Source organism: Artemia sp. Qi Xiang Cuo, chromosome 2 (genome assembly GCF_049724085.1).
Source record: "Artemia sp. Qi Xiang Cuo chromosome 2, ASM4972408v1, whole genome shotgun sequence".
In the NCBI taxonomy this organism is placed as follows: domain Eukaryota; kingdom Metazoa; phylum Arthropoda; class Branchiopoda; order Anostraca; family Artemiidae; genus Artemia; species Artemia sp. Qi Xiang Cuo.
Genome location: NC_142795.1, coordinates 21,158,285 through 21,180,748, shown reverse-complemented (window position 1 = coordinate 21,180,748; position 22,464 = coordinate 21,158,285). Strand labels below are relative to the sequence as shown.

The 22,464-nt window shown below is 36.3% G+C and overlaps 1 protein-coding gene and 1 non-coding gene across 2 annotated transcripts in view; both read right to left on the bottom strand.

Annotated features, from left to right (window-relative positions):
- LOC148954992 (ATP-dependent RNA helicase SUV3 homolog, mitochondrial-like) overlaps positions 1–22,464 on the bottom strand; it is a 386,954-nt gene that overhangs the window by 342,773 nt on the left and 21,717 nt on the right. Inside the window, exon 4 of the mRNA XM_089105942.1 lies at positions 20,578–20,858. Coding sequence (XP_088962068.1) covers positions 20,578–20,858 — 281 coding nt within the window. The remainder of the gene's footprint in view (positions 1–20,577; positions 20,859–22,464) is intronic.
- On the bottom strand, positions 8,671–8,743 carry TRNAE-UUC (transfer RNA glutamic acid (anticodon UUC)). The gene has a single exon. It is a non-coding gene; the product is annotated as a tRNA-Glu (tRNA).

The following is a 22,464-nucleotide window of genomic DNA, read 5'->3' as shown; positions in this document are numbered from 1 at the left end:
GGTTAAAAATCTTTTGTAACTAGAATAAATTATTTTTAAAAGAGAATTAATTTTTCCAATAAAAACTGCATTTTTGATGTCTTTTCATACTGCAGTCTTTTTACATAAAGGTTCGATCATCGAATTTAAGCTGAAACTAAGTAAAGGACAATTATGCCTCCATATATTCACAGTGATGTATAAGATTTCCCATTACATCTGTAAACTGTTCCACAGTTGCCGGTCCATACCTTGGAAGCTTTTCACTAAACATGCAACATTTCTTTTGAATCCGGGTTGCAGCGGTAGCTGGCAACCTATCCGGGTTGCAGCGGTAGCTAGCAACCTAGTAAGAGACGATCACGTCCAATGTTAAGAAATATAAAAACCCATAGTTCCTAACAAAGGAGTCAGATCAAAACAAAAAGTACACCATTAGAACCGCCTTGTCCAAAACCCCTGTGTAGGAAACTTTCTGTCCCTTGGCTTGAACAGCAAGGGAAATATATTGGCTTGAAAATCAAGAAAATTGACTTTAACCACGTTATTCTCCCCAAACGGGATATTTTTTTCTCTTTTCTTTTTTTTTTCTTTTCCACAGATAGCTTGGCACTGGAACATCGTAGAGCGTTGTTCAATAGCTCATTTTAAAGGAAATTAATTGGGTTAAAAATCTATAGTAACTAAAATAAATTATTTCTAAAAGAGAATAAATTTTTCCACCAAAAATTGCATTTTTGATGTCTTTTCACTCTGCAGTCTTTCAAACATAATCGTATACCAGCGGTAAGATTTGAACCCACGCCTCCGAAGAGACTGGTGGCTAACACCAGTGTCTTGGACCACTCGGCCAGGCTGCCTCTCATAAATAAATATATATGTGAATTTGGGTTGCAGCAGTAGCTAGCAACCTAGTAAGAGACGATCAGTCCCATGCTAAGAAATATAACAAAACTCCTAAAAATAGAGTAAGATCCAAACGAAAGTACATCATTAGAACTACGTTGTCTGAAACCCTACTAGATAAATAATGAATGTCGTCATAGCTTTATATTAGAGCTATGACGTGAATAGAAAAACACGAAATTATATTGTTGTTTCTGATGACGTCATGAAATAATATCATTGCGCCATGACGTCAATAAAATCATTACGCCGTGACGTCATAATTACTACTTAAGAACGACAAAGATGTAAATTCTCTCAGTCTTGATCAGAATAATGGTTAGATCGAAGCAAGCTATACGCAATTTGAAAAAACAGTACTACACAAACAACAGAGATAGTATCTTGAAAAGAGAAAAGCAAAAATATTCAACCGACCAGGCGCATCGAGAAGTAAAAATTGAGAGAGCAAAACAAAGGTATTCAACCGACCAGGCGTATCGAGAAGTAATAATTGAGAGAGCAAAACAAAGGTATTCAACCGACCAGGCGTATCGAGAAGTAATAATTGAGAGAGCAAAACAAAACAGCAAGATCCCCCACACTCCCCCACACTCCCCAGGGGAAGGGCTGCAAGCTATGAACTTTGCCCAATGTTAATATATAGTATTGGTTATTGGGAAATATACAGACGTTTTCAGGGGGGATTTTTTCTGGTAGTGGGGGGGGGGGTAGATCGGGGATTACGTGGGAGGATCTTTCCATGGAGGAAGTGTTCGTGGGGGAAGAGACATTGCTATGAAGGGGGCGCCAGATTTTCAAGCATTATTTAAACAAACGATCAGAAATTAAATAAAAAAACAAGTTTTCAACATCAAAACTTTTCAACATCAAAACTTAAAACGAACAGAAACTATTACGTATATGATTGGGCTCGCCCCCTAGTCAATACCTCACTCTTTACGCTAAAGTTTTTTTTTAGTACTTTCATATGAGCTATTTATTCTAATTAACAGCCTTTGTGATTAAGGGGTCATTCTTAAAGAATTTGAAAAAAAAATGAACTTTAGTGTAAAGAGCGAGGTATTGACTAGGGGGGCGAACCCCCCTAATATACGTAATAAAAATATACGGATACAGAAATTCGTTACGCAAGTTAATTCGTAAGTTACATATATTTATTACTAATAAAAACGTTCTTAAATAAAATTAAACAACTTTCGAGATAGCCATTTAACAAAAAAAAAGGAAAATTAATATGCAAGTTTCGTTTTAATTATTCATGTAAGCCAAAATCAAAACCTGCATTAATTTTAAAACGTTCAGAAATTAAATACAAAAATAAGTTTTTTAACCCGAAAGTAAGGAGCGACATTAAAACTTAAAATGATTAGAAATTATTCTGTATATGAAAGGGGCTGTCCCTCCTCAACGCCTCACTCTTTATGCTAAAGTTTGACTCTTTCTCACAACTCCATTTTTTCTAACAATAAAAAATTTTAGCATAAAGAGCGAGGCGTTGAGGAGGGGACAGCCCGTTTCATATATGGAATAATTTCTGTTTGTTTTAAGTTTTAACTATAATAAAGAACGACCTCTTGTCTATACTAAATTGTATTGAAAAATTGGTCTAAATAGACCACTTAACTATAGTATAGGCTAGTAAAGTTATATTTAAGGTCAATATATTAAAACTTTCCATTAAAAGACGATCATTGGAATAAGAACCCATTACATACATTTGATTTAGTTAGCTACTTGATTGTTTGAGGCTAGTCTCTTACTATAACAAAGAAGAAAAAACCGTAGGCTTTTTCATGTTTGTAATCATTTAGAAAGAGTTCTACCTTTAAAATGAGTTTCGTAGTGCTGTTAGTCGTTTGAAAACTTATAAGTGAGAAAGAAAATTATTACCTGAAAATCCCTGTTGTTAAATAATATGACGTAATAAGTGAATTGAATGTTACATAAAGAATCATCATCCGGGTTGCAGCGGTAGCTAGCAATCCGGGTTGCAGCGGTAGCTAGCAACCTAGTAAGAGACGATCACGTCCAATGCTAAGAAATATAAAAACCCATAGTTCCTAACAGAGGAGTCAGATCAAAACAAAAAGTACACCATTAGAACCGCCTTGTCCGAAACCCCTGTACAGGAAACTTTCTGTCCCTTGGCTTGAACAGCATGGGAAATATATTGGCTTGAAAATCAAGAAAAGTGGCAGCTATTACAACATTCTGCCTACACGGGATATTTTTTTTTCTTTTTTTCTTTGTTCTTTTGTATCCAGAGATAGCTTGGCACTGGAACATCGTAGAGAGTTGTTCAATGGCTCATTTTAAGGGAAATTAATTGGGTTAAAAATCTATAGTAACTAAAATAAATTATTTCTAAAAGAGAATAAATTTTTCAACCAAAAACTGCATTTTGATGTCTTTTCACACTGCAGTCTTTCAAACATAATCGTATACCAGCGGTAAGATTTGAACCCACGCCTCCGAAGAGACTGGTAGCTAACACCAGTGCCTTGGACCACTCGGCCAGGCTGCCTCTCATAAATAATATATATGTGAATCTGGGTTGCAGCAGTAGCTAGCAACCTAGCAAGAGACGATCAGTCCAATGCTAAGAAATATAAAAATTATAATAAAGATTGATCAATTATATCTTAATATCCGGGTTGCAGCGGTAGCTAGCAACCCTGGTTGCAGCGGTAGCTAGCAACCTAGTAAGAGACTATCACGTCCAATGTTAAGTAGTATAAAAACCCATAACTCCTAAAAGAATCAGTACAAAAAGTACACCATTAGAACCGCCTTGTCCGAAATACATGTATAGTACAGTAAGAACCGAAATCTATCTCATAGTAACTGATACAACAGGGAAAATAAAAAGATGTCTGTGGTATTATATGACGTCATACGAGGTTTTAGTTGATTTTAAATAAATTTGAACAGCTTTCCGGGTTGCAGTGGTAGTTAGGAACCTATTAAGAGATAATCCGGGTTGCAGCACAGCTAGCGACCTAGTAAGAGACGATCACGTCACAAAAAGTACACCATTAGAACCGCCTTGCCCGAAACCCCTGTATAGGAAACTTTCTGTCCCTTGGCTTGAACAGCAAGGGGAATATATTGGCTTGAACATCAAGAAAAGTGGCAGCTACTACAACATTCTGCCTAATCCGGGTTGCAGCGGAAGCTAGCAACCTAGTAAGAGACGATCACGTCCAATGTTAAGAAATATAAAAACCCATAGTTCCTAACAGAGGAGTCAGATCAAATTCAAAAGTACACCATTAGAACCGCCTTGTTCGAAACCCCTGTCTAGGACACTTTCTGTCCCTGGGCTTGAAACAGCAAGGGAAATAAATTGGCTTGAAAATCAAGAAAAGTGGCAGCTATTACAACATTCTGCCTAAACGGGATATTTTTTTTTTCTTTTTTCCTTTTTTCTTCTTTTCCAGAGATAGCTTGGCACTGGAACATCGTAGAGAGTTGTTCAATGGCTCATTTTAAAGGAAACTAATTGGGTTAAAAATCTATAGTAACTAAAATAAATTATTTCTAAAAGAGAATAAATTTTTCCACCAAAAACTGCATTTTTGATGTCTTTTCACACTGCAGTATTTCAAACATTATACCAGCGGTAAGATTTGAACCCACGCCTCCGAAGAGACTGGTGGCTAACACCAGTGCCTTGTCCGGGTTGCAGCGGTAGCTAGCAACCTAGTAAGAGACGATCACGTCCAATGTTAAGAAATATAAAAACCCATTGTTCCTAAAAAAGGAGTCAGATCAAATTCAAAAGTACACCTTTAGAACCGCCTTGTCTGAAACCCCTGTATAGGAAACTGTCAGTCCCTTGGCTTGAACAGCAAGGGAAATATATTGGCTTGAAAATCAAGAAAAGTGGCAGCTACTACAACATTCTGCCTAAACGGGATATTTTTTTTTCTTTTTTTCTTTTCCACAGATAGCTTGGCACTGGAACATCGTAGAGAGTTGTTCAATGGCTCATTTTAAAGGAAATTAATTGGGTTAAAAATCTATAGTAACTAAAATAAATTATTTCTAAAAGAGAATAAATTTTTCCACCAAAAACTGCATTTTTGATGTCTTCACACTGCAGTCTTTCAAACATAATCGTATACCAGCGGTAAGATTTGAACCCACGCCTCCGAAGAGACTGGTGGCTTACACCAGTGCCTTGGACCACTCGGCCAGGCTGCCTCTCATAAATAATATATATGTGAATGTAAGACTAATGAATGTGTTTGTAAGACTAATGATTTAGAACAAATTCCTGTCCGGGTTGCAGCGGTAGCTAGCAACCTAGTAAGAGACGATCACGTCCAATGTTAAGAAATATAAAAACCCATAGTTCTTAAGAAAAGAGTCAGATCAAAACAAAAAGTACACCATTAGAACCGCCTTGTCCGAAACCCCTGCATAGTAAAATTTCTGTCCCTTGGCTTGAACAGCAAGGGAAATATATTGGCTTGAAAATCAAGAAAAGTGGCAGCTACTACAACATTCTGCCTAAACGGGATATTTTTTTCTTTTTTTCTTTTTTTTTTCTTTTGTATCCAGAGATAGCTTGGCACTGGAACATCGTAGAGGGTTGTTCAATAGCTCATTTTAAAGGAAATTAATTGGGTTAAAAATCTATAGTAACTAAAATAAATTATTTCTAAAAGAGAATAAATTTTTCCACCAAAAACTGCATTTTGATGTCTTTTCACACTGCAGTCTTTCAAACATAATCGTATACCAGCGGTAAGAATTGAACCCACGCCTCTGAAGAGACTGGTGGCTAACACCAGTGCCTTGGACCACTCGGCCAGGCTGCCTCTCATAAATAAATATATATGTGAATTTGGGTTGCAGCAGTAGCTAGCAACCTAGTAAGAGACGATCAGTCCAATGCTAAGAAATATAAAAACCCAAAACTCCTAAAAATAGAGTCAGATCAAAACAAAAGTACATCATTAGAAATACCTTGTCTGAAACCCTACTAGATAAATAATGAACGTCATCATAGTTTTATATTAGAGTTATGACGTGAATAGAGTGACGTCATAATTAGTATATAAGGAAAGTCAAAACTGAAAATTCTCTCATTCTTGATTAGAATAATGGTTAGATCAAAGCAGGCTATACGCAAGTTGAAGAAAGAGTACTACACAAACAACAGAGATAGTAACTTGAAAAGAAAAAAGCAAAGGTATTCAACCGACCAGGCGTATCGAGAAGTAATAATTGAGAGAGCAAAAGAAAACAGCAAGATGTGTTATCACAATGATGAAGATTATAGACATGCAAAAATTGAGACAGCCAAACAAAAGATCAAGGAACGGTATGGTAATGATGAACATTACAGAGAAGCAAGAATTGAGCAGGCTAAACAAAAGATCAAGGAGCGTTATCACAATGATAAACTTTATAGAGAAGCAACAATTGAGCAGGCTAGACAAAAGAGCAGGGAACGTTATCACAATGATGAAGATTATAGACATGCAAAAATTGAGACAGCCAAACAAAAGATCAAGGAACGGTATGGTAATGATGAACATTACAGAGAAGCAAGAATTGAGCAGGCTAGACAAAAGATCAAGGAACGGTATGGTAATGATGAAGATTACCGAAACAAACATAAGAAAAAAGTTGCTACCAGATCCGGGTTGCAGCGGTAGCTAGCAACCTAGTAAGAGACGATCACCTCCAATGTCAAGAAATATAAAACCCCCCAACTCCTAAAAACAGAGTCAGATCAAAACAAAAAGTACACCATTAGAACCGCCTTGTCCGAATCCTCTATAAAGGAAACTTACCTCCCTTTGGCTTGAATAACAAAGAAAATATATTGGCTTGAAAATCAAGAAAATTGACTTTTACCACGTTATTCTCCACAAACGGGATATTTTTTTCTTTCCGCTTTTTCTTTCTGCTCAGCTAGCTGGGCACTGGAAAATCATAGAGAGCTGTATAATAGCTCATTTTAAAGGAAATTGCAACATCTAGTCACTTTTGTATTTAAAAATAAAATACTTTTTAAAGTAGAATCAATTTTGTCAAAAAAATTGCATTTTTGATGTATTTTCATACTGCAGTCTTTTCAAAGATATTTGAATTTTGAAGCATTATAATAAAGAACGACCTCTTGCCTATACTAAATTATATAGGCCACTTAACTATAGTATAGGTTAGTAAATCACTGAAATAACAAACCATTCCATACATTGGACTTAGTTAGCTACTTGATTGTTTGAGTTTCGTCTCTTACTATTTAAAAGAAGAAAAAGCCGTAGGCTTTTTCCTGTTTGTATTTATAGTTAAAAAACGAACTCAAATCCAAAGAAACTGAATCCTGTGGTTCATTCATATGATCTTCATTATTTTAGCTAGAATGTAAATAAACAAGTTTCTTTTTTAAATTTTAAATTGAAAAGATACTGCTTTTAATTCAACATGTTAAAAGTTCTCGCTGACGGGGAATCGAAACCAACTTCTCTCAGGTAACAAGTAGGCATGCTTACCATTAGACTATCGAAGACTTATGAAATGAAAGTTACATATAAGATATGATAATAATTTTTTAATCCGGGTTTAATATTAATCCAGGTTGCAGCGGTAGCTAGCAACCTAGTAAGAGACGATCACGTCCAATGTTAATCCGGGTTGCAGCGGTAGCTAGCAACATAGTAAGAGACGATCACGTCCAATGTTAAGAAATATAAAAACCCATAGCTCCTAAAAAAGGAGTAAGATCAAAACAAACAGTACACCATCAGAACCGCCTTGTCCGAAACCCCTGTACAGTAAACTTTCTGTTTTTTGGCTTGAACAGCAAGGAAAACATATTTTCCGGGTTGCAACGGTAGCTAGCAACCTAGTAAGAGGCGATCACATCCAATGTTAAGAAATATAAAAACCCATAGTTCCTAACAAAGAAGTCAGATCAAAACAAAAAGTACACCATTAGAAACGCCTTGTCCGAAACCCCTGTATAGTAAACTATCTGTCCCTTGGCTTGAACAGCAAGGGAAATATATTGGCTTAAAAATTAAGAAAATTGACTTTAACCACGTTATTCTCCCCAAACGGGATATTTTTTTTTCTTTCTTTTCCACAGATAGCTTGGCACTGGAACATCGTAGAGGGTTGTTCAATACCTCATCCTAAAGGAAATTAATTGGGTTAAAAATCTATAGTAACTAAATTACAATAAAGAACGAACTCTTGCCTATACAAAAAAAATAGAGTCAGATCAAAACAAGAAGTACACTATTAGAACCGCCCTGTCCAAAACCTCTATATAGCAAACGTCACTTGGCTTGAACAACAGGGTAAATATATTGGCTTGAAAATCAAGAAAAGTGGCTGAAACCAAGATATTCTCCACTTAAGGCATTTTTTTTTCGTTTCGTTTTTTCCCCTCAGCTAGATGGTTACTGGAAAATCATATAGAAATTCATATAGAGCTGTATAATGGCTCATTTTAAAGGAAATTGCTACATCTAGTGACTTTTGTAATTAAAAATTATAATAAAGATCGAACTCTTCCCTATACTAACTTGCATACGCAACTTCACTATAGTTAATATAGTTAAGATTACAGTATTTATATTATACATCATTATAAATTATAAAAGGTTCAAATATTCGAAGATTATAGAGTTACAAATTTTCCCACACCGGGAATCGAACCCGAGCCTGTTTTATAGTAAAGAACGAACTCTTGCCCTTAGTTACCTATGTCTTGTCAAATTAGCTAATTAATTTCACCTGATTTTGTTTTAAAAATAATTCCCACACTGGGATTCGAACCCAAGCCAATTGGTTGAAAGCCAACTATCCTAAACCACTAGACCATATGAGATATGTGTAAAAAGCTAATTAATTGTTTTATGATATCAAGGAGGCACACTTGTGCCTCTATAAAGAGGCGACCCACCACAATGTTAAGCGATTTCAGGTCCTAGAGGTCGCAGAGAGACGGCGGTAATTGCATTTTGTAGCCCAAGCTCAAACTAAGAAACTTGCAAAATTTCATCCTCCTCCGACTTTATCTTCATGGGGTAAACTGGGCCGGAAGTTTGGACCCTCCCACCACAGCCCCCTTTAACGTTGTCCGATTGGGCTGAAATTTAGAGGTTAAGCTTTCCTAGGGCCCGGGAGCTTATCCTCGAAATTTCAGCTCAATCCGATCACTCCTTCCCTGTTTTCAAAAAACCAAATATAGCCACTTAAAATTCATCTCTTTTTTTTTTCTTAGCCACGCCTACAGGCCACAGTTGGCAACGGATCCGGTTGAATGAGGACTCATTCGAAGCAGAATTCGACCTGTTAGGGCCTTTTGATATTTTCAGACCGAAAAAATTATCCCCCGAATTTACATTTACGAAAAACCTCGTTTTCCTATATTAGCCCATGTTAATTTTTCCCTCCACAACCCCCCTTTAACGTTGTCTGATCGGGCTGAAATTTAGAGGATAAGCTTTCCTGGGGCCTGGGAGCTTATCGTCGAAATTTCAGCTCAATCTGATCACTCCTTCCCTGTTTTCCAAAAACCACATATCAAGATTTTTGGGAATTTGCTTGCGTCGAAAATACCTTCTATTTGCTAAACAACAATTACTATTGTGTTTGTATAGTCCAGCGGCTGAGACTTCAGACTTTCAGGCGGAAAACTCGGGTTCGATTCACCATCAGAGCAACTTTTTTATATACTTTGAAAAGAAACTCAGTTTCTTTTTTAAATTATTTGAAAAAAATTACGTTTTCTAAAGAGTTAAAGAGGCTGAGTTACAAGGTCGACCCTTAAAACGTACAGGGATTAGGAGGCACAGTTGGGGGGCTGTTAAAGAGGCTGAGTCACAAGTTCGAACCTTAAAACGTACAGGGATTAGGAGGCACCCTGTACGACGTGATTTGAGTATTCAGGAATTAAAAGCCTTAACACAAGAATGTTCAAGAGCGGGGGTTTGGGGGGCGGCAGCCCCCCAACTTTAACTCCTGACACGATCAGCTAACAGTTAGTCAAGCAATAATAAGTAATAAACTGTACAAAAACGTGCAGAAATTATTTGAAAAAAACTACGTTTTCTAAAGAGTTAAAGAGGCTGAGTTACAAGGTCGAACCTTAAAACGTACAGGGATTAGGAGGCACAGTTGGGGGCTACCACCCCCAAACCCCCGCTTTCGCAGCCTTTAAATATAAAAAAAATTTCTTTAAACTGAAAGTAAGGAGCGACATTAAAACTTAAAAGAACAGAAATTATTCCGTATATGAAAGAGGCTGTGCCCTCCTCAACGCCTCGCTCTTTACGCTAAAGTTTTTATTGTTTAAAAAAAGAGTTGTGAGAAAGTCAAACTTTAGCGTAAAGAGCGAGGCGTTGAGGAGGGCACAGCCTCTTTCATATACGGAATAATTTCTGTTCTTTTTAAGTTTTAATGTCGCTCCTTACTTTCAGTTTAAAGAAATTTTTTTTATATTTAAAGGCTGCGAAAGCGGGGGGTTTGGGGGGTGGCAGCCCCCCAACTGTGCCTCCTAATCCCTGTACGTTTTAAGGTTCGACCTTGTAACTCAGCCTCTTTAACTCTTTAAAAAACGTAGTTTTTTTCAAATAATTATAATAAAGAACGACCTCTTGCCTATACTAAATTTATACACCACTGAATTATAGTATAGGTTAGTAATTCAACAGATAGCATGGCACTGGAACATCGTAGAGAGTTGTTCAATGGCTCATTTTAAAGGAAATTAATGGGGTTAAAAACCTTTTGTAATTAAAACAAATTATTTTTATTACATTAAGTATAATAAAGAACGACCTCTTGCCTATACCAAATTTTATGCGCCATAATAATAAAAAACTATGACGACATTCATTATTTATCTAGTAGGGTTTCAGACAAGGTTTATAATAAGGATCGAACTCTTCCCTATACTAACTTGCATACGCAACTTCACTATAGTCCGGGTTGCAGCGGTAGCTAGCAACCTAGTAAGAGACGATCACGTCCAATGTTAAGAAATATAAAAACCCATAGTTCCTAACAGAGGAGTCAGATCAAAACAAAAAGTACACCATTAGAACCGCCTTGTCCGAAAACCCTGTATAGGAAACCTTCTGTCTCTTGTTACAGAAAAGAACGATCTCTGGCCCATAGTAACTGATATAAGGTGGTTTTTACAGTAAAGAACGATCTCTCACCAATAGTAACTGATATACGGTGGCTCCAGGGATAGCTACATCCGGGTTGCAGCGGTAGCTAGCAACCTAGTAAGATTACAGTAAAGAACGATCTCTCGCCAATAGTAACTGATATACGGTGGCTCCAGGGGTAGTCCGGGTTGCAGCGGTAGCTAGCAACCTAGTAAGAGACGATCACGTCCAATGTTAAGAAATATAAAAACCCATAGTTCCTAACAAAGGAGTCAGATCAAATTCAAAAGTACACCATTAGAACTGCCTTGTCCGAAACCCCTGTATAGGAAACTTTCTGTCCCTTGGCTTGAACAGCAAGGGAAATATATTGGCTTGAAAATCAAGAAAAGTGGCAGCTACTACAACATTCTGCCTAAACGGGATATTTTTTTTTCTTTTTTTCTTTTTTCTTTTCCACAGATAGCTTGGCACTGGAACATCGTAGAGGGTTGTTCAATAGCTCATTTTAAAGGATATTAATTGGGTTAAAAATCTATAGTAACTAAAATTACAGTAAAGAACGATCTCTCGCCATAATAACTGATATATGGTGGTTTCAGGGGTAGGTTTAAGCTATCCAGATTGCAGCAGTATCCGGGTTGCAGCGGCAGCTGCAACCCGGCTTGAACAGCGCTGGCTTGAACAGCAAGGGAAATATATTGCCTTGAAAATCAAGAAAAGTGTCAGCTACTACAGCATTCTGCCTAAACGGCATCTTTTTTTTCTTGTTTTTTATAATAAAGAACGACCTCTTGCCTATAATAAATTTTATAGGCCATTTAACTATAGTATAGGTTAGTAAAGTTTACATAAAGGACTGATATAGTTCATTGTGGTAAAGAACGAATTCTAGGCCATAGTAACTAATTTAATTTTGAAAAGAAGAATCAAGGAGGCACACTTGTGCCTCTATAAAGAGGCGACCCACCACAATGTTAAGCGATTTCAGGTCCTAGAGGTCGCAGAGAGACGGCGGTAATTGCATTTTGTAGCCCAAGCTCAAACTAAGAAACTTGCAAAATTTCATCCTCCTCCGACTTTATCTTCATGGGGTAAACTGGGCCGGAAGTTTGGACCCTCCCACCACAGCCCCCTTTAACGTTGTCCGATTGGGCTGAAATTTAGAGGTTAAGCTTTCCTAGGGCCCGGGAGCTTATCCTCGAAATTTCAGCTCAATCCGATCACTCCTTCCCTGTTTTCAAAAAACCAAATATAGCCACTTAAAATTCATCTCTTTTTTTTTTCTTAGCCACGCCTACAGGCCACAGTTGGCAACGGATCCGGTTGAATGAGGACTCATTCGAAGCAGAATTCGACCTGTTAGGGCCTTTTGATATTTTCAGACCGAAAAAATTATCCCCCGAATTTACATTTACGAAAACCTCGTTTTCCTATATTAGCCCATGTTAATATGTACCGCCACCACCCCCCCTTTAACGTTGTCTGATCGGGCTGAAATTTAGAGGATAAGCTTTCCTGGGGCCTGGGAGCTTATCCTCGAAATTTCAGCTCAATCTGATCACTCCTTCCCGGTTTTCCAAAAACCACATATCCAGATTTTTGGGAATTTGCGTGCGTCGAAAATACCTTCTATTTGCTAAACAACAATTACTATTGTGTTTGTATAGTCCAGCGGCTGAGACTTCAGACTTTCAGGCGGAAAACTCGGGTTCGATTCACCATCAGAGCAACTTTTTTATATACTTTGAAAAGAAACTCAGTTTCTTTTTTAAATTATTTGAAAAAAATTACGTTTTCTAAAGAGTTAAAGAGGCTGAGTTACAAGGTCGACCCTTAAAACGTACAGGGATTAGGAGGCACAGTTGGGGGGCTGTTAAAGAGGCTGAGTCACAAGTTCGAACCTTAAAACGTACAGGGATTAGGAGGCACCCTGTACGATACATAAAGGACCGATATAGTTCATCATAAATAGTATTTGTCAATTAGGTTTTTTTTATATAATTATCCATTATTATGTAAAATGTAGTAATTTTTGGGGGGTTTTAACAAATCCGGGTTGCAGCGGTAGCTAGCAACCTAGTAAGAGACGATCACGTCCAATCTTAAGAAATATAATAACCCATAACTTCTAAAAAAAAGAGTCAGATCAAAACAAAAAGTACACCATTAGAACCGCCATGTCTGAAACCCTTATATAGGAAACTCTCTGTACCTTGGCTTGAACAGGGAGGGAAATATATTGGCTTGATCCGGGATGCCGCGGTAGCTAGCAACCTAGTAAGAGACGATCACGTCCAATGTTAAGAAATATAAAAACCCATAACTGCTAAAAAAATTACATAAAGGATCGATCTGAAAATTACTAAAGAACAAACAACAGCATATAATGGAGTTGCTTAGTTGCCTGATTTTCTGTGATTTTTTAATTTAAAACAAGGGACAGAATATAGTTGAAAACAAAGGTGGTCAAAAACTCCTTCGAGCAGGTTATAATAAAGAACGACCTCTTGCCCATACTAAATTTTATAGGCCACTTAATTATAGTATAGGTTAGTAATGTATATTACATAAAGGACCGATAGAGTTCATCATTAATGGTGTTTGTCAATATAGTTTCATATTGACAAACAACACAAATTACATAGAAGCTCGATCTAGTTAAATTAAGGAACGAACTGTAGCCCATAGTAACTGAAGTAATAAAATGAATCATTATATACAAGATTATTTTAATTAAATTTTGTAATAAAGAACAAATATAAAGTTATTATAATCACATTGAAAAAGTTACTGTTTACAATATGTTGAAAAGATACAGAAGGGATTAATTTTTCTCGCACAACCATATATGACGTCATAAGTGAATGCAATATTTATACAAATTTATCTTTCGACAATAAATTTTTATTTTATTTTTCAAACAGTTCGTGGTGACCAACTGTATAGTAAGAGCGACCCGGCTTAATAGTAACCGAAACTCTAAAAAAAATGGAATTTTGAAACCAACAGATACATCAAAAGAGCCTTAGATACATCAATAGATACATTAAAAGTTACGAGCCTTAGAAAACTTGCTTTATTTTCGAAAAAAGGGGAAACACCCCCTAAAAATCATAAGATCTTAATGAAAATCACACCATCAGAATCAGCGTATCAGAGAACCTAACTGTAGAGGTTTCAAGCTCCTATCTGCAAAAATGTGGAATTTGGTATATTTTGCCAGAAGAAAGATTGCGGATGCGTGTTTCTTTATTTTTTTTTCCCAGGGGGAATCGTATCGACCCAGTGGTTCTAGAATGTCGCGAAAGGGCTTATTCGAACAGAAATTGAAAATTGTAGTGCCTTTTTTAATCAAAAACAAAAAAAAATTAAAAATACAATCACTTTTTACAAAAAACTGCATTTTTTATGTCTTTTCATACTGCAGTCTTTTCAAAGATATTTGACTGTGGAAGCAATGATTTCATAAAGAATCTTGTTAAAGATTGATCAATGATGTCATAATCGTAGGTTTTAGCCAGGTCGTCTCTTACTATTTCAAATACTATTGAAAAAGTAAAAGATCAGCTCCAAAGAAGATTAGGAATTAGTTCAGAAAATTTACTCGTTGTTTTCGACACTGAGCAGCTTGATAAAGAAGAAAAAATATTAAGAATATGTAATATATTCCACTGGTCTTCGTTCCATAGCTGTTACGGAATCAATATGTCCTAAAATACTTTCGTTGCCTGAAAACCGATGAAGATCGGAAATGACCATTGATTCCACCAGGATAGACTGCATCAAAACTATAGAGGGGGATGTTTTTCTACAACGAGGATACCTCCTGAAATTTGAGCGACTTAACGGGATTTACAGCCACTGGACCATCTATATCGATAATAATGAAACCGTACACTTTCTGCCATAGCGCATTAATAAAACCTTATTTCTATTAGAACCGTTACCGTAGACAGGCTTGAATTAAATCGTTTATGTTTTAGGGATTGTCTCCTTGCCATTACGCTAAGGCAACTTTCAGTCAATAGGATATTATCAAACACATCATGATTTTGCAGACAAAATGATATGTGACGTCATAATCAAAGGTTACAACCATCATGGTTGAAGGGGTAACTGCAACCTAATAAAGGACGAACCCAAGCCCTTAGTAACAAAAATAATTGCTAGTTACAGTCTTCCTTACGAAGATTAACAAGGATGCGACCCCAAATGACATTATTTGATTTATGTCACACTGGTTTCTTACCTTTGAGATTTTGGCTTTTATTTTTCCTTTAAGAAAGTCTCCTGTTGATTGAGCTCAGCACTGTAAATTTTAATATTTAACATTAACAAATTAATATGGTTCATTTTGGTGTTGCATTTTGTGGGTTTGATTAAGGCAAGGTGCATATAGTTTTCAGACAACTTTGGTCCTCAGTTATATAGATTATGAGCAAGCGTCCGATTCTGTTGAAAGAAGAGCTTTAGCGAAGATCTTGTCCTTCTATGGTATGCCAGACAAATACATGAAAGTGATTAGTGCTATGCACGAGAATAACACCGCTGCGGTTAAGGTAGGAAATGAAGTAAGCAGCTGGTTTCGTATTAAATCAAGAGTTAAGTAGGGTTGTATTCTATCCCACTTTATATGGATTACTTTGATGGACCTTGTCTTAAGGACCACAGGAAAGGCAATGGGAGACGACGGAATCAAATGGGGAGAAAAAACTCTCCTGGACTTAGATTATGCTGATGATTTAAGCATCCTAGATGAAAGTGCGAGCAAAATGAAGGAACTTTTAGAGGTTTTGCGAGTTCAGGTTCCTAGAAAAGGTTTAAAATTAATGTTAAGAAGACTAGGTCACTAAGACTAAGAATAAGTGTTGATGAAAAGGGTGACGCTGGGTAACAAAAAGATTGATATGGTGGACAGCTTTACTTACCTTGGTAGTATTATTAGTAAAGACGGTGGGAGCAGTGAAGATGTGAAAAGTGGAATAGACAAGGTTCAGGGTGTTTTTTTCACAGTTAAAAAAAGTTTGGAGGAATAATAAGATTAGTCTGCAAACCAAGATTAGAATTTTGGAAGCAACAGTGATGACAGTGGTCAAATATGGCTCTGAAGCATGGGCGCTCCAAAAAGCGGATTGAAGATGTTTTCCAGAGAAATTGCCAACGGATTGGTCTGGTTACCCGGCTGACTGACCGTATTTCAAACAGTGGGCTGTGCGAAAAGAGTGGTTCAATCCCGCTTTCCACGGCTATAATGAGAGAAAGGCTGAGATGGCTAGGGCACGTTCTTAGGGTGAAGGATGACAGATTGCCGAAGATTGTCCTTTTCGGCTAACCGTCTAGGGCTAAACGGAAAGCAGGTCGTCGTCGTATGGGGTGGTAGGATGTCATAAAAAAAGATTTAAGGTAAATGTAAACTTCCTGGGAGGGTATAAAGAGGGAGGCATGGAACAGATTGGGATGCAAGAGGAGCGTATGTAGCTGTGTTGGCCTCAGGCGGTTTGGTGCTGCAGTGAGTTGTTAGTAGTACTAGTATTTAAAATTACCCAAATAGTATTTTTCAAAATTTACAAAGGAGTCAAATCTAGGGGACAGATATGCCCCCCTTGCCCCCATAACTAACGCCACTAGCCAAGACCAGCCTAACCACTAGCCTAGCCAAGGTTCAAAAAACCAATTTTCATTTTTTTTTCAGGAGGGATCGTAATGAACTAATGGTCCTAGATGATCGAGAGAAATCACATTTAAATGGAATCAACAGCTCTAGTACCCTTTATAAGACACCAAAAAGATTGGAGGGCAACCAGCTCCCCTCCAACGCTCCTTTTTTCCTCAAAGTTATCAAATAAATATTTTGAGACACTGATTTGATTCAGCATAGTTGAAAAGCACAATAGTTATGTCTTTAGGGATGACAAGAACCCCTCCCCCCAATAGTTCATCGAAAACGGTCTATAAGTTCCGCAACTTGCCCATTGTTCACACATAGCATTTATTATAGCGTGGTAAATTTTCATATTTTTTTGGGGGGGAGGGGGGATTTTCTACGGGAGTGGGAAATTTTTCACGGAGATAATTTTCCGCGCTTTTAGAAGGTGAAGGAGTGAAAGTTTTTTCAGCTGAAAGTAAGGAGCAAATTTGAAACTTAAAACAAAAAAAAATTCCAGGGGTCAAGCCAGTTTTTTGCCAGAAGAAAGATCACGGATACGTGTTTATCTGTTTGTTAGTTTTTTTTTCTTCTATTTTTTTCAGGGTTGATCGTATCAACCCACTGGGCCTAGACCTCGAGAAAGGGCTCATTCTAAAGAAAATTAAAAATTTGAGTGCCCTTTTTAAGTGACCAAAAAGATTGGAGGGCAACCAGCTCCCCCCCCCCTCTAATGCTCCTTTTTTCGCCCAAAGACATTAAATAAATATTTTGGGATAGTTGAAAGGCCCAATAGCTATGTCTTTAGGGATAACAAGAACTCTCCCCCCCCCCCCATAGTCCATCGAAAACGGTCTATAAGTTCCGCAACTAGCCCATTGTTCACACATAGCATTTATTATAGCGTGGTAAATATTCATTTTTTTTGGGGGGGGATTATCTACGGAGTGGGAAATTTTCACGGAGATAATTTTCCGCGTTTTTAGAAGGTGAAGGAGTGAAAGTTTTTTCAGCCGAAAGTAAGGAGCAAAATTAAAACTTAAAACGAAAAGCAATTCTTCTGTATATGAGGGGGCTGCCCCTTCCTCAGCCCTCCCACTTTAAGCTAAAGTTTGCCTTTTTGTCAAAAAATGTTAAGGAAGATTGTTCAAACAAAAGGTTGAATTTGAATGACAAGTATTCTTAAAGAACTTTAAGATCTTAGCGTACAGAGAGAGGGTTGAAGAAGGGGCAGTCCCCCTAATATAGTGAATAATCTCTTTTCTTTTTAAGTTTTAATGCAAATCCTGACTTTCAGTTAGAAAACTTTTTTTTTAATTTAATAAATAAAAGAGGCTAATATTTTTAAGCTTTGTAAGCTTTACTGAAAAAAAAAAACAAACAAACAAATGACCGTGGAATGTCAGTATAATTGACATATACTGATAATTCTGTCTTAAGGTTTTGGCAATTTTTTATTTATGAAAGTAAGAAAGGACAAAACGTTTTAAACGTATTTTGTTTTCAGTAAAGCGCAAATTGTGTTCAGGCCTTGAGAAGGCATAGGGTTATCAGCCCTGCTCATGTTAATTTCTGCTCGTTTTGAGTTTGACTCGGCTATTTATTGGGATTTCTGCAGGTTTTGATTTTTCATTTATTTACTGATAGTGGTTTGTGGTAGTTTACGCTTGGAAGATTAGTTTACTTGATATTTGCTGAGTATGGGTTAAATACAGCTCTTTTCTTTTCTTTGAAAAACTTTCTATCTATGCTCTTAGACAACCTGGATACACTTACACTCATTTTATTTATTTAAATTGTAAGAGCAGAAGTAGTAATAATAGTATCCCCAAAAGTTTAAACTTAATACCCCCAGTCGTTCCCGATATATTGCTGAGGTCTCTTATTGGCAACCATAAACACAATACCTTTTGATTTTTTTTAAAGCGACATTTAGTTTTAAAGCATAATGGGCCAATTGCATAATTCTGGGGGTTTGACAAGCCTATCCCTAAAAACCTAGTTGCTGGAGCGTTCCACTACGCTGAACAAAATGGCTGTCTCAAAATTATGACTGGATGCGTTTGGAAAATGAATGGGCTTGAGAGAAGGGCTACTTGCCCTCCAGACTTTGTTACTCTTAAAAAGGGCACCAGAGACTCGTGCTGCAATTGGAGTGCAAGAGGGAGGACATTTAGTAAAAAAAAGTAAAAACAAAGTAATAACATTTTAAATGTATTTTCTTTTCAGTTAAATGCAAATTATGTTCTGGTTTTGAAAAGGCATGGGGGTTATCAGCCCTACTCAGGTTAATTTTTGCTCGTTTTGAGTTTGACTCGGTTATTTGTTGTATGATTTAAATAAACAAAATACGTTTAAAATATAATAACTTTTTTAACTTTAATGAATTAAAAATTACTAAACCTTAAAGGAATATATATATCAGTATATGTATACTAAACTGACAATCCACAGCCACTTTTTTTCAGTAGAATGCAAATTATGTTCCGGTCTTGACAAGGTATGGGGGTTGTCAAAGACAGAATTTCCAGACCTTTCAATAACACTGAACAAAATGGATAATTCAAAACTTTGATTAGATGTGTTTCGGGAATTGGTGGGCGTGGGGGGAGGGCTTGTTGCCCTCCAATCACTTTGACTAATAAAAAAGGTACTAGCCCTTTCGATTTCCAATCAAATGAGCCTTTTTTGAAGTTTCTACGACAACAAATGGCCATCTCAAAATTTCTATCAGATGCATTTCGAAAAAACACAAGGTTTGAGGGAGGGGGGCTATCCACCCTCAGATCATTGTGAATCTTAAAAAGAGCACTAGAGCCTCTGATTAACAATTCAACGAGCCCCCTCCGAAGTTTATACGATCACCCTTTCTATATATATATATATATATATATATATATATATATATATATATATATATATATATATTATATATATATATATATATATATATATATATATATATATATATATATATATATATATATATATATATATATATATATATATATATATATATATATATATACCTTATGTGCCCCCAGGACATAACTTACAACCCTTGCCCTGAGGACTGTGGGAGGGTTGTCATCCTCAAAGACATTAATTTTTGGTTCTTTCAATTACGTTGAATAAAATGGCTATCTCAAAACTTTGATTGGATGTGTTTGGGGAAATAGTGGGCGTGGGAGGGGTGTTAGTTGCCCTCCAATCTCTTTCGATTATTAAAAAGGGCACTAGCCCTTTCAATTTCCAACCGAATGAGCCATTTTCGAAGTTTCTACGACAACTCCTTCGATACGAAGTACCCTGGTCTAAACCAAAAAAACAATAAATAAATAAATAATACATTGTGCCCACATCGCTCTTTACTTAGGCAGCGTTTTGGCGCTGCCTATGATAATTTAAGCCAAAAGATATATGTGCTTTTGATTTTTTTTTTTTTTTTTTTCTGGTTCAGCTTTGAAATAACAAAACGTCCATATATACAAGAGAAGTGCATAGCTTGAGCTATGATTAAGACTGGAATAGCCAACATTGACACAAGAGTCAAACTAAAAGTTAGAGCAGTAAACGACATTGATCACACAGATCAAATTGGATCAATTGGCAAAGAATATTTTATCTAAAGATCGTTTCGGACATTCTTGCTTACCGTCAAAACAATGCATAAAAGCCCATATATAATCAAGGTCGTATCCAGGATTTTTGTTAGGGGAGGATTTTTATTCGAGGGGGGGGAGGGGTTACAAAGAAAAAACTTAGAAAAACATATCAAAAATTTGTTAATATGCATTTTTGTTACATTTTTACGAGTCGGACAAAAATTTCAGAGAGGGTTCAAGCTCCCTACCCCTAAATACAGCCTTGATGGTAATAGAAAACAATAAAGCTTACAAGGATCGGATATAGATGCCATTTCAACAGTACAAGCCACATGTTTTGCTAGGTCTCCATTAGGATTAACTCTTTTTCGTTCTTCCCCAGTCACAAGGTCACAAGGTGTACCCAACTCATTTGACTTTTGATAAACTTCACTTGCTAATAGCTTTAAAGGTCCACAATAAATACCACTGTCAGCTGTTAAAAATCTCTGCATCGCATGGTAAGTTTTTCCGCTGTTTGTAGGGCCGGCATGGAATATAAACTGGCGGTTCATTGCCCGGGCTTCAGGGTACCTTAAATAAAAAGTTACAAATTAGTAAAAAAAAAAGAATAATAACAAAAGGATTACAAGACTGACTGCAGTCTTCCTTTAGTCTTTTTTTAAAGACAGTGTAATTTTCATTTAAAATTATTTAGCTTGCAACAAAATTAGAAGGAGCAATATCAAAAATGTATTTCTTGTTGGTGTGTCAATGCTTATGAAGGAAGAAAATGCCGAAAGAAATACCTCGAAATGTTTTGTAGATTTTAAGCAACAAGATGAAAGAACTTACTTCAATTAAGAAAAAAAAAATAGTGCCTGAATAATCGGAAAATTTACCATTTATAACTCTTGAGCGCAACGAGGAAGGCTTTGCTTGGCATATAGAGCCAAAAGATCCCTAAATTAATTTTAGGCTGGGCCAGAAGAAGGTTGAACAAATGGGTTTTAAGCCAATTTATGACATTAACACAAAAAAAAACATGACGATGTAGAATGAGGTTCATACAAAGGATTTCATTTCACGGAGAAGGTGTTTTAAAAAAATGATTAGGTTAACTGCATGAAAAAATACGAAAAATTATGTTGAAAATCATATAAATCCCCAAACTTTGAGGGATCAGTTGCAAAGCCATCCACCCTGACATATTGGTCCATAAATATTACTCAACAACAATATATATACTGCATATAAAAGCTATAACAACAACAATACTATACTGCATATAAATGATCTTCTTAATAAAGATTCTCGTTCAAGAGACAATTAACTTTCTACCATCTTCCAGATGAAAAAACTCAGCTTTTCAATAATTTCAGATCAGACATTTTCATCATTTAAATTTTGCTTTTTTTAGAGATAATTACTTATATGTTAAGCGACGTTAGCTTTGAGCAACGCAAATTTTGATTCAAATCCAAAAAAGGAAAATCCTCTAAATATTCAATAAAAAAGAAAAATCAATAAATGACCTTAATTATTCACCGATATATAATGACCATTAAATATTGACACTAATGGTATCATTGAAACCAACCATTGAATGATGACACCAATATTCATTAATAATCAATAAATGACCGTAATTATTCACCATTGATAATTTATTCACCAATGATAATAACATTTTATCACAATGATAAACCGTGGTAATTACACAGAGGCTTGATTTCTGTAGGAAGAAAATTACTTAGTATGAAGATACTTATTAAGTACGTTCTAAGATGGCGTTTGTGAAAAAAAAAATAATGATAAAAAAAATAATTAAGACTAAACGAGGGTGATTTTCAGCTAACTGAAAAAAAATGAATCAAAAAGACAAAAACAGATAATTTGGCAAGGACCTCCGTCAAGCCGTTCAGTGCTGAAGAAAAAAATAAATAAATAAGAAACTAACAAAAAATTAACCTTTTGAAGTCAACACTAATAAGGCAGAAAAAATACTCTGCTTTGTTATTAAGCGTTTTCTTCCACTTTGGTAAAGTTCACTTTAATTTTTTTTTAGCACTGCGGACGACTTGGTCCTGTCGAAGGACCTTCGTCAGACGAAAGATCCTGTACTAGTATGGTATACCAGATAAGTACACAAGTGATTACGGCTATGTACGAGAATAATACTGGTGAGGTTAAGGTAGCA